Genomic DNA, 12,921 nt, shown 5'->3' on the forward strand with positions numbered 1-12,921 from the left:
ATTAATACTCTTTATAGCCCACATTTGCACTGCACAACCACACGTTTTACTGCTTGTGTTCTTATCCAAATTTGTCATGGGCCGAAACCATTGCCTTCGTGTGGAATAGTCATAAAGGTACCCCAAAGGCTACTAAAAAGAGCCCAAACAAGTAGAGAGGAGAGGCTAAGTGCAAGCCTTTTAAGTCCCATTATCCTGGGAGTACTACTTCAGTTAGGCCCAACCAAGATCAAATACAGAGAGAATTCCTGTTAAGTCAATCTTGTCACTCAGAATGGATAATTATCATTTATCCGTATCATGTATCCACTGAAATTTTTACAAGAATGAGCTCTGTGACAGAAGATGCACTCACTATAAATCAGAAATACTTTTCCCAAAAATTGTTTTCCTCATTTTTTATAAAATGACAAAATTCTACATTTGGCAAATGCGTTAGAAGGAAAGCAATGAAGAGACAAGCGTTAAACATTCACTACTAACGATAAACACAAGATTCAGATTTGGTCAAATTAAGAGGCTTGCCCAGATGGTTACCTCTCAAGGCAACTTCACATAAGATTTTCTTGTAGAACTTTGTCTTTACCAGCCTTCCCAAAATGTAGGCCCTTGACCTCATTACAAATGTCAGATTTAGTGGCACAGACACGGTTTCAAGATGACCTTCAGCATCACTAAGCACTGGAATTCCACCATAAAGTGGCACCTGGTGCCCCTGAACTACTACTATCACTTTACTCGAACTCCTCCTCGGCTGATACAACTTTTTCATCTGCTCCACTCATCATATAAAATAACAGCGGACACAAATTAGAGCAACAGAAGCAAAAGTATAGAAGGGAAAGCAAGAAAAATAAGAAGAGAAACAGAAAAAAGAAAACATTATGCTAATGATCAGATGATACTTGTCTTTAGCTAGGATAAGTGCAAAAGGTGCAAGAAAAAATGGACTAGGGAATAGAGATCAAACTGCAGATTACTTTGTTAGAAAATTGTAGTGCTAGTCATTTGTACTCATTAATTGAGGTGATTATGAGTACTTGTCAAACACAATTGTGTAATTCCAACATCAAGATAATTGATCTTGGTAAAACATGGAACTAACCGAACCACCTTTTATTTTGCCCCTATGTTACTACTCACAAGAAACTAGGAAGTAGTTGCAAATGCACAACTCCATAAGGATACTTTACCACTTATCTACCCTCAAAAAGATAAGAAAGAAAAGAAGAGGCCAACTTTACTCCAGTAAGTGTACTTAATTCAAAAGTGGGAAATATCACTTACATGGCCAGAGGCAACTTTGAGGTCAAAATAGTGAAGCTCAAGAGGAGTTGATGTCACGTGGACGCCAAAGTAGGTGCCTGGATTCTTGTAGAAAATCCGGACCGTTGAATTCAATGTCAACATATCTGTTGGCACCCCGGTACTATCCATCCCCGCTTGTACATTGAAATTCTCAAAAGAGATGTTCTGCGCAGTGCACACACCACATTAAAGCAGTCATATTCTGTATTTAAGTAGCTAAACTGCACCATCTCAAAAAATAAAAAAAAAAGGTAGCTAAGCTGCAGACTGACAAAAGTCCCTTCGCAGCTCTGAACTTATTGCAATAGGGCCCTAATCTAAAGGAAGGAATTTTACCACCATCCTCCTCCCATGACTTCATTACCACATATAATTGAGACTAAACATCTGTCCGGCCCCTTCACATGATGGCCGACTTAAGGCACCCATCGCCTGGTTCACTCAGATTCTTATGGATATTGAACTGCAGCACTGCCTAATGGTAATGAATAAACAAATGTAAAAACGAGAAATTGGTAACGAATGAAGCTATTAAAGTGGTTTTTAGCTCCTCCTATAGTAAAGACTTTTCCTTTCTCAGGCAATGGAACAGAACTTCCGAGAAGTTCGAAGTCAGCTCATGAAACTTTCAGGAATTTTTCCTTCGAACGAGGACGATGGGAGTCACCAAGTGAACTTGAAAAAGAAAACAAAAACTTTTCCATCCAAATGTCCCTGATAGCAGAGTACCGCGGAAGGTAGGGAGAAAGCCAAACTTGACTCACCTGTTACAATTATTTCGAGTTTCTAACTACAGATTACTCGTGCATTTATGATTTTGGACAAGAAGGAAAAGGAAAGCCTCAAAAATGAAAACTTGGACTCACCATGACAATTATCCTGGGTTTATAAGCCAAACTCGCAGCCCAAAGAATCAAAGAAAATATGGTGAAAAGCACCAAAAACGAGAACAAGAAGCATGCCACATAAAACATGACTTGCCCGTTCTCCTTCCTCTCATCATCCCCCTCACTCTCTCCATCCTCCTCCACTTCATCCCCAACCTCATTGTATTTTCTCTGCACCCGCCGCCACCCGCCGCCCGAGTTTCTAGGATTTTTCAAGGAAGCGGAAAATCTTGAAGTGGAGGATTCACGCGAGTGGTGAATGGGCGAGCAGTGGTAGTGGAAATGGTGGGTGGGTGACCCGAACGGACTGGAGCCATACGACATTTTCTCAAGATCATGTTGTGAGTGTGATGGGCTTTGCACGTAATACAACGGCCGGCGTGGAGAGCGCGGCGGCGTTGAGGCATCGATGCTGGTTACTTCTGAGTCGGACTTCACATGCATCGCAACGCCCATTTTTGGAAGAATTAGAAAGCAGTCAACACGGTAACATGTACGTTTGTTATCAGAAGGAGAGAAGCGAGGAATGGGGTTTAATGCAAAAGGGGAAGGTTTTGAAACAAAAATTAATAGTGATAGTGGGGACTAATGAATTTCTACTTTGGACTGATATTGTTTTGTGGATTCCGAGGTTAATGCGCATTTAGTTCGCGAAATTGTATTCGTTCTTGTCTAGTTTCTTTTGGTATGGGCCAAATGTGGTGTCAGTGAGTAATCACGAGAGGCCCAAAAGAGTTGTGTGAGTATGAGCATTGAGCTGTGTTGGATTGGTAGTTTATTGAAGTTGAAAGAAGAGAAAACAATGACAGTCTGAAATCATAATTTGATCACTTGTTCAGTGAATGGTGACAAAAGAAGTAGTGGAATATCATATTCATATCCCCATTCCCATTCTACTGCTTTTATATAACAATTGATTTCACTGAGAAGCAGACAACAGTTGATGCCAATTATATATGTTTTGAAGAATATCCTTCACCAGCCCAGCCCAGCTTCTGTCCTCATTACACTAAAATTCTTGGAATCGTTCTTGTTTCCAACGTAAGCAACTCGTATCTTGTGTACATTTCCTCAAAGATTCACACATGGATATTCCAAGGCCGTCAAGAAATTTACGTTTTCGTTTTCTTAAATATCCCTGTCACGGCTTCAGCTACTTCTACCTTGTTTCAACAATTTTGTCCTTGTTAGATGTCTATATCATGTGATGCCACTTAGCAGAATCCTGCATTCTGTCTTCTAGTTTTTTTCTCATCTAGCAGCGCCCTTGTTACAAGGTTCTGATTCACTAAATAATAGAACAGGTTGCATTTCATTCGGACATTATCATGTCAATCTTTCTTAGAAGTTACCAAAGACTCGCAGTAAATACATGTTAAATACGTAAAAGTTAAATGGTTTCGTAATGCAGACAGTGCTGCGGAGACAGGAATATCAGCTGAAATTGGAAATGCTACGCCCAACCGAATTCTTAGTTTTTGTAAAATATCAAAACACTTTCCTGTTATCATTGTCTTCTTTGACTTTACGAAAAATTAAGTTCAAGATGCCTATAAATTCTCAGACACAGTTCTAATAGAAAGCAGAAAACAGTGAACCAACCTGCTTTTGCTATGGCTACAATATGCATGCCTTCGTTTCTTTGTCTCATTTTTGTTTTCATAGCCAATTTCGTCCCTCTTTTGGCTGATGATGCGACCCCGGTCATTTTTGTACTTGGGGATTCCACTGCAGATGTTGGAACTAATAATTTTCTGCATCATAGCAAGGCTAGAGCCAATTTCCCCCATAATGGTGTTGACTTCCCTAACTCACGCGCAACTGGGAGGTTCAGCAATGGTTTCAACACTGCTGATTTGCTCGGTAATTAGAACAACTCTTAATTAGTACATCTTCACATTACTCTAGGTTTAAACAGACAAAAAAGGTCAATCTGCCAGCGTTAATATGCCATGTTATGTTGATAACTTGTCAGCCAAACGGTTTGGACTCAAGAGAAGCCCACCGCCCTTTCTGTTTCTGCGTAAACTTAAATGTCATTGCAAAAAGCATCCGTTCAAAGGTGTAAACTTTGCCTCAGGGGGTTCTGGACTTCTAGATATAACTGGTTCAAAGCCGGTGAGCCCCTCATCTCAATCAATAGCCTATCAACTGATTATTTGCATCACTTCTCTACGTGTTAACATAGTTGTTTTACTCTGGGAAGATTTGGTTAGAATTTTCACCCTTTGATACTATTGTCTTCATGTCTGTTTCCCTTGCTTGCCAATAGACGGTTGTCCCCTTATCAGAGCAGATCGCTCAATTTGCTTCAGTACGCGATGATTTCGTTGCTACCATGGGTCCAGCTGCAACTGAAGCAATACTCTCCAAGTCTTTGTTCTTCATCAGTATAGGGAGCAATGACATTTTCGGCTATTTCAAGACCAAACATAGAATGCCTGAAGACAAGTTCCTTTGCCTTCTCATATCAGCATACTCCAAACACATTACGGTAAGAGCTGTCTTCTTCCTATCAACGAATCCAAATATTCCTCAGTTGCACACAACACCACACACACACATATACACACCCCTTAAACTGATTTTGTGTTGCATGTTACTAGACCTTGTACGAGCTTGGAGCTAGGAAATTCGGCATCATAAGCGTGCCGTCAGTAGGTTGCTGTCCAGCTCAAAGACTTGTACAAAAGCATTTAAATGGTAGCGATGGTTGCTTTGGAGCCATAAATGATTTTGCTCAGGCATTCCACTCAGCCCTCGACACCCTTTTACTTAACATCAGCTCTCAGCTCCCAGGAATGAAGTACTCGCTCGGAAATGCATTCAGAATGACACTTGATATCATAGCTAATCGAGAATTATTCAGTAAGAAATTCTACATATACTAGTCCACAATTTTAGTGGTTGCACTTTTCTGAACATATATATAAGAAGGAAAGGATAGTTCTTGTTACTAATATTTTGGTTTCTCTAAATTGTGTTAGAATTTAAGAATGTGACAGCAGCATGCTGCGGACACGGGACCTTAAACGCGCAAGGTCTTTGTAATGCAACAGCATCACTTTGTCCAGACCGCCGCAAGTATTTGTTCTGGGATATGGTCCACCCTACACAGAAAGCCTCAGACCTGGCTGCTCAAACGCTCTTTAACGGTACACAGTATTACGTATCACCAATTAACTTTTCACAACTGGCAAAGGACAATTAGCGATTCCGGGTGAGGTTACAATCAAAGACGTGTGTTAGATGTGAGGCTATGTATTTAAATAAGCGCAGGAATGAGGAATCACGGTTATGTGCTGATCCTGTTAATGGACGTGATAAGCACATTCCTGCAAATATTTGCAGCTTCCGTGTAATGTTTGGCCCTTAATTTGCTTTTGCACTCAAAATATGCTCTCAATCTCATCCCACAAATAAAACACTACAATCGATTATATGAAAGTTATCAGTCATTATTCTATTCACATGTGGTCAATTATGCATTCAAAACCAGAATTTATTCAAAGAATGATCATAAACTATGAGTGTAATTACAATCCCATCTAAACAAACTCCCTCCGTGCGTATCTAATGGCATGCCGTCTCAGCCACAGCTGATACATCACCATATGGAAAGCATCCAACGGCTGAGGCTCCTCCTCATTCCACACCAAATGTTTACTACTCGCCATACACGCTTCTCTCATCTCCACATACTGCTCCTCACTCACCCCATTCAACAATTGCTTCAGCCGCTCAGCGCCCCCATGCCGCACCGCAACCAGCAAACTCATGTCGGACCATCTCAAAATATCCATAAATGGAAAGTCCTGAATCGGGCGATCCACAATCACCACCGGCACGCAGCCCCAAGCCATCGCCTCCACCATCCACGCTACATCGCCATGGTAAAGAAACAAACAGAACTTACTTTCTTTAAGGCTCCGGACATAATTCAACGGCTCGGAGTTTCCGTCGACCAAGAAATAAGCATCCCCCTTGAATTCGTTGACCAAATTGGGCTCCGTCTTTCCATCCCATCTCAGGTAACCCAGAAAAGAAGTCTTGGTTGAGTTTTGGCCCGGGGTGTCGGAAAGCGGAAGCGGGGATGGGTTAAAGGGAGGCAAAGTAATGTCTTTATGCGGGATAAAATAACCGGAAGTAACGGGAAAAACGGAAATCTGAAGGGAATTTTTCTTGAGCTCGAGAACATTCCTGTCGGATGAATAGTCAATACCAGCAGGCGAGAGAAAGAAATGATCAGCTCCGAGAGTGCGGTTCCAGTAGGGGTGGTTGTTTCTGAGTTGTCTGATAAGTCGAGCCAAAGAGCGAGTGGAGGTGTCGGGGGAGAAGGGGACGAAGAAGAGGTGGGCTTCAGCGGGGGTATGGGTGAGAAATGGGCTGCGTAGGAGGGAGTTGTAGAAGAGAGAAGCGGGGGCGTCGGGGAAATTGAAGGGTGTAGGAGGTGTGTAGATGAAAATCTTGAAAGCTTTGAGCATGTTTTGGTAATTCTGGACAAGAGTGGCGCCGGAGAGATAGGGGGACGGTGAGCTGGCGGAGAGAGATGGGAGGGGGAGGAGGAGGAGGAGGAGGAGAGAGAATATCGCCGCCATTGGAAATGGTGGTGGGTGATGGTGAAGAATGGTAGAGTGCAGGTCAATCAAGGCTGCATTTTTGCGTTGGTGAAAGTTGACAATAATTTGGTTAGTTTCAACTGAACTGAGAATGATTGGTAATTTTAATTTTTATTGTAATGGAAAACTTTCTTAATAATCATTACTTGTAATAATAATAACTCAACCGACAAACACAAGTAGTTTAGAATGGAAAGGTTTTGATTGAGGAATGAAGTATGTGAGATTGTTGAGTGCATAATTATGGAACTCAACCCAAACATCACTGGACTTGGGAAGCATTAACAACATGTCTCCAATAGTCTAAATTTTGGGCCCAACGCCCATCACAACTTGAAGATGTATACCCACATATGCTTATATGTCTTTGTTGCACTTCATTGGACTATTGGAATTGGATTCCACGCTAACACCCCCCCACTGCCACAAATTACGACCAACTTTACCCTCTCTATATGCAATATGATATATGATCACCCTTTTGACCTTGTAGTTGGACCCCATTCCATTATTCTTTTTTCCAATTTATGTAACTTTTTGATCACTTGTCAGGAATTAATGGTGGGATTGTGAGTTTTTTTTTAAAAAAAATATGATGCTAATAAAGTTTTTTTAGTCCAAGAAAGCAACGGAAAAGCAGTGGTTGCTAATGTTTGATGCTACTATATATTATTAATTGTAGGGATTAAATTGGTGTGCGTGGCTTTGCCTTGTATGCCTGAACATGATGATGAACCTCTTTTTAGTAGTGATTGCAAAAGTTGGCATATGTTTGTTTCACAATTAATTAGAATAGAAGATATGTAGGATGGACATATCAAAATAAATACGCCACACTCAGCTATGTCTGTTTCTGTTATTGCAATCAGACATGGAAAATACAAAGGAAAAGCCAGCAGTAAGTTAACAATCAGACATGCCTGCCCTCTAATTCATCAACTTCTTATTCATTCAACAACACAACACAAGCAATGCTCAAGACCACAATATAAAAAGCATAGAATTGGTGTTCCAAGTTTTCAGTCATGGATACGCCTCAATAACAGATAAAACAGTTTGAATGTGTCTGACCGTGAACCTGGTGAACCCAGCTGCCTTCACTACATATTCCCATTCTTTTCTACTCCTCTCTTTTCCTTTCTCCGTGTGAGCCAGCATCACCATGTCCAACGCCAAACGTACATCCACATACTCATCCTCTTCTCCTTCATCCATTACTGCCTCTACAATCATCACTTTTCCTGTGTCTTTCGGAATAGCCTCTCGACAATTTTTCAATATGTCTATGCACTCATCATCACCCCAATCATGTAGTACAGACTATATTCCGGAAAATTCAGGTGTTAGAGCTTATAACAAGTATAAACTAAATTAAAATACTATAAAACTATATTTCTTGAAATTGTTCTTCATGGAAATTAGTAACATTTAGGTTAAGTTAATAGATGTGTCCAAGTTACCATGAGGAAAGCAGCATCAGCATTCGGAACGATTTCAAACATGTCGCCACTGACATGCTCAATACCATCATATTGTGGGGCCACAGATACGACGTGAGCCAGATCGAAGTTTATCCCACGAATCCAGGGACAGGCCTTCACCAAAATCTGGAGAGCAGTCCCATTGCCACCACCAACATCCACCAATGAGCTGATCCCCTTAAATGCCTCAGGATACCGGTTGATAATTGCTGACATAGCCAGCCTTGCATGGCAGGCCATTGCATCATTGATTAGCTTGCTGTGGGACGGATTTGCCGCTGCATACTCCCATACATCCTCACCATGTGCAGCCTCAAATGATGAAGCTCCACTTGTTAAAGCACTTTTCAGTCTATGCCAGGGAGAAAGCATCACTGGACTGCTTTCAAGCAGAATAAAATCAGCCATGCTATTCCCTCCGTTTCTTATTAGCAAACGGGAAAGCGGCGTTTGGACGTAGCAAATTTCTGATTCTTGGGTTGTGAGCTCCTGCTTAAAAATCCCACGGTGCATCAAGTACCTCATTATGCGGTTGAGGGGCAAAGACGAGCAGCCAAGAGCAGCAGATAGCTCGGAAAGTGTGATGCCCCCACCATGGCTTTCCAAGACTTCTGCTATTTGGAGTTCAATGGCACATTTGACCACAGCCATTGGAGTGAAACCAAACACATATTTCCATATATCCACTTGTGCTTGTGCTTCTTCATCTACTTTAAATGATTTTGTCTCCATTGATCTTTCTTCTCTCGTTTCTGATGTGTAAGATAATTAAGCAGCTGAAGGAGATGTAGTTAGCTTGTCTCAAAATGAACAGAAAGATTCACTTTATAGGTTGTATGAAGGAAAGAAGTGAAAGTGAAGTCTATAACATGATATGATTTAATAATCGCTATTTGGCAAGTGGTCATACAATAAGATAAATTGCTGGATTCGATGTCTCCTTTAGCAAGATATGAAAGAGCAATACCAGGCCTTTTTCACAACTCCTGCTTGTCCCACAGACACTATGATAAGTAAGGATTAGCCAACCATTCCTAGTTAATTTAGTATAGCAACCGACATTAATACACGTTAATCAGGATGCTGACTGCTAAGTCGTTCATTTTTTGTTTTACAACTATTACCTATAATTTTCCCTCCTAATCTGAACAAACTAATAACAAGTGCAGAAGCAGGTGATATCCATCTTAATTTAGAAAATAAACCTCTGGACAATCTATGTCAGCCGAGAAAGACAGATTGCTCATGGAACATGGATATGGTGGACTAAAAAAGATTTGGACTAGGACGTAAGACTTAATTGTGATTGATGTTTAATTATTCATTTCGTAAATCATTAGTAAGATTGCAATTGTCATTAGGTCATCAAAGATTAATGATTTGCATCTTTATTGTGATTGATGTTTAATTATTCATTTCATAAATCATTAGTTAGATTGTAATTGTCATTAGGTCATAGGTCATCAAATATTAATGATTTGCATCAAGATGCAGTAAAATAAAAGTATATGATGCACACCCCACCTACACTTGCATATTGTTTACACTCAAACTGAAATGTTGGACTAATACTGGGGAGGGGCCGCGCGAACGCAGGCCCCCTCTACCACAAATTATGATGTAGGCTCGACCACTTGGGCCGACCTTAGGCAGGCGTCCCTCCCAAGTGCAATGTAGGTTGCCAACCTAGGCCATGGACCTTCTTGATCATCCATTGACCCCATCCAGGTAAGTATGGATAATACTACTTTTTCTTTAATTTATGTAACTTCATGTCCTACTGTATCCCCTGTCAGAAACTGATGTGGGATACTTTCCCTTCAGCTTTGTGCCTGAAAACTATTTCCTTTCTAAAGCGGAAAAGGTCCCTTACTCAAGGCCGGTTTTCGCATTGCCTCCCACCATGGGAGTCGCTGCTCATTGCATATAGTGATTTTCCTCCAGTTTGGTGCTGAAATTCTAGAAAGAGAAGGCCTTAAAACTACGCCATTGCTACCAAACCATGACAATGTCCACTTATTTTGTGGAATAGAAAGGCAGAACGATAAGCATTGCAAATACAATTAGACTTAACATTGTAGCGAGGATTTTTGCTCCAATGAAGAACGGTTATGGTGGTTTTGTTGTACTTCACCATGGCGCCACCACCCGTCTACAAGAAGCTGAAAGAAATGCTGGTCAAGAGATATAAAAGCACAAGAACTCAAGGAATTCCAAGGAAGACCTTTCAAGTATCACTTCCTTCTGCAGGATGCTGATTTCGTGTTTTCTCCTCAGGTGGGGATTATACAGTTGACAGGACAGAATTTGGTAAAAAAAAAATACTTCTGTCTGGGAATGGATTCTGTCAGCCGGAGCTTTACAGCAGGCGCTAACAATCCTACACAAACTGTATTTTGGTCCGGAAGATTGAACTCTTAATGCTCAGCTCCTCTGTGTTTCAGCAGCTGTCTGAACTTCAGCAAGTGCTTAAACTTCTCCAATCAGTATGCTTACATCATTTCATTAATTGTATTAAAAGATATATGCAGGCTACATGTCATTGGGCCTAACTTCACTAAGATGTTAATACATATTACTTCTTACTAGGATACTGTAATCAATCAGGACTCAGAAAATGTTTTAGCAAAATACATTAGTAAGTTTTATCTGCATGATTCTGCATCAGATAAGGAAAAATAAAAGGGGAAACCAATAAATTAATAAAAGAAACCATGTCTTTTTGTAATTGCTGGCATAAATAAACCATTCCACAAACCCAGAAGATGAGTGACCAGAATCTACTTTTTATTCGCTCCAACTTCGACAAACACAAGAGTTCAACATACAACAGACGGAATGGCAGCTTATTTAACAACTTAATAGAAAGATATCGTTTGACGAGATAAATGAAAAGCATACAATTGCTATTCAAGTTTTCACTCATGGATAGGCCTCAATCACCGATATAGTGGCTTGAATATGTTTGACCGTGAACCGAGTGAAGCCAGCTGCATTCACTACGTATTCCCATTCTTCAATAGTCCTCTCTTTTCCTTTCTCTGTGTGAGCCAGCATCACCATGTCCAATGCCAAACGGACATCCGTGTACTTGTCCTCTTCTCCTTCATCAATCACTGCCTCAGCAATGATCACCTTCCCTGTATCCTTCGGAATAGCTTCTCGACACTTTCTCAATATATCGATACACTCATCATCACCCCAATCATGTAGCACGGACTGTATCCCGTAAAACTCATGTTTTAGTGCTTATAACATGTATAAAAGAATTGAAGTACAAGAAAACTATATTCCTTGAAGTTTTGCTCATAAAAAAAGTAACAATTGGACTTTCAATCAATATTCCGAAAGTAAAAGTTATAGCACCATACCATAAGGAAAGCAGCATCCGCCTTTGGAACGATTTCAAACATGTTGCCTTGAACGTGCTTTATACCCTGACATTGGGGGGCCACAGACACGACATGAGGGAGATCAAAGTTAATGCCATGAATCCAGGGGTAAGCCTTCACCAAAATCTGAAGAGCAGTCCCATCTCCACCACCTACATCGACTAATGAGCTGATCCCCTTAAATGCCTCAGGATATTGATTGACGATTGCTGAAATATCCACCCTAGCATGGCAGGCCATTGCATCGTTGATTAGCTTGCTATGGACTGGGTTTGCCGCTGCATACTGCCATAAATCCTGACCATGTGCGGCCTCAAATGCCGAAGCTCCACTAATAAGAGCACTTTTGCTCAATCTGTGCCAGGGAGCAAGCATTGCATGGCTGCTTTCCAGCAAAACTAAAGCAGCCATGCTATTCCCTCCATTCTTTATAAGCAAACGGGAAAGTGGTGTTTGCGCGTAACAAATTGATGATTCTTGGCCTCTGACCACCTGCTTAAAGATACCACGGTGCATCAAATATCTCATTATGCGGTGTAAGGTAGAAGACGAGCAGCCGAGAGCAGCGGATAGCTCAGAAAGTGTCATGGCTCCACCGTGGCTTTCCAAAACATCAGCTATTTGGAGTTCAATGGCACATTTCACAAGTGCCATTGGAGTGAAACCAAGCACATACTTCCACATATCCAGTTGTGCATTCGCTTCTTCATCTACTTTAAATGATTTCATTTCCATCTTCTTGTTTATGATGTATAAGAAATGTAAGGAGCTTGATAGAATGTGTTTTATCACTGGAATGCATGTCTAATTCAACTGTTTTATAATGAATTTATTGCTTTGATAATTGAATTATGCATTTTTTAGGTGAAGTATTGATGTTAACCCCATTTGAAGAAAAGAAAATCAAAAAGCCAAATGAAGCAAAAAAGTGATCAAGAAAAGATTTGATCCTTTCTTTTTTCTTTCTTCTTAGTTTATGTTTTTTTATAGGATTCACGTGTTATCTAGCTAATTATCTTTCTAATTTCAGGGAAACGTCGAATTCAAGTGTTATGTTTTGATACCTTAGTTTTAATCTAATTTCGTCTGAGTATTTCTTTTCTTGACTTATTGTTTATGAAATGATTATTATTGATAGATATGACAATTTGATTCGATATTAATTGTTCTAATGTTATCCATGAGTTCAATGATACATGATTATTATGAATGATCGGTATGAGTAGCAAGCAAA

The 12,921-nt window shown here is 40.5% G+C and overlaps 5 protein-coding genes across 5 annotated transcripts; 1 reads left to right on the forward strand and 4 right to left on the reverse strand.

The window, feature by feature from the left end:
- LOC105173008 lies at positions 122 to 2,766 on the reverse strand. The gene is made up of 3 exons (XM_011094643.2): positions 2,175 to 2,766; positions 1,288 to 1,473; positions 122 to 772 (listed from the first exon to the last, which is right to left on the reverse strand). Exons 1-3 carry the CDS (start codon positions 2,649 to 2,651, stop codon positions 479 to 481), a joined length of 957 nt encoding a protein of 318 aa, XP_011092945.1. The 5' UTR covers positions 2,652 to 2,766; the 3' UTR covers positions 122 to 478.
- Positions 3,781 to 7,018, forward strand: LOC105173049 (GDSL esterase/lipase At5g55050-like). Its single transcript, XM_020697522.1, has 5 exons — positions 3,781 to 4,058; positions 4,171 to 4,313; positions 4,468 to 4,689; positions 4,802 to 5,063; positions 5,183 to 7,018. Exons 1-5 carry the CDS (start codon positions 3,809 to 3,811, stop codon positions 5,404 to 5,406), a joined length of 1,101 nt encoding a protein of 366 aa, XP_020553181.1. The 5' UTR covers positions 3,781 to 3,808; the 3' UTR covers positions 5,407 to 7,018.
- LOC105173009 (probable glycosyltransferase At5g25310) lies at positions 5,744 to 6,793 on the reverse strand. Its single transcript, XM_011094644.2, has one exon. It carries the CDS (start codon positions 6,791 to 6,793, stop codon positions 5,744 to 5,746), a length of 1,050 nt encoding a protein of 349 aa, XP_011092946.1.
- LOC105173010 ((RS)-norcoclaurine 6-O-methyltransferase-like) lies at positions 7,632 to 9,107 on the reverse strand. The gene is made up of 2 exons (XM_011094646.2): positions 8,275 to 9,107; positions 7,632 to 8,134 (listed from the first exon to the last, which is right to left on the reverse strand). The coding sequence occupies exons 1-2, from the start codon at positions 9,025 to 9,027 to the stop codon at positions 7,838 to 7,840; spliced, it is 1,050 nt and encodes a 349-aa protein (XP_011092948.1). The 5' UTR covers positions 9,028 to 9,107; the 3' UTR covers positions 7,632 to 7,837.
- Positions 10,999 to 12,493, reverse strand: LOC105173011 ((RS)-norcoclaurine 6-O-methyltransferase-like). The gene is made up of 2 exons (XM_011094647.2): positions 11,667 to 12,493; positions 10,999 to 11,514 (listed from the first exon to the last, which is right to left on the reverse strand). The coding sequence occupies exons 1-2, from the start codon at positions 12,420 to 12,422 to the stop codon at positions 11,218 to 11,220; spliced, it is 1,053 nt and encodes a 350-aa protein (XP_011092949.1). The 5' UTR covers positions 12,423 to 12,493; the 3' UTR covers positions 10,999 to 11,217.

This window comes from Sesamum indicum, linkage group LG10, assembly GCF_000512975.1.
Source record: "Sesamum indicum cultivar Zhongzhi No. 13 linkage group LG10, S_indicum_v1.0, whole genome shotgun sequence".
Lineage (NCBI taxonomy): Eukaryota > Viridiplantae > Streptophyta > Magnoliopsida > Lamiales > Pedaliaceae > Sesamum > Sesamum indicum.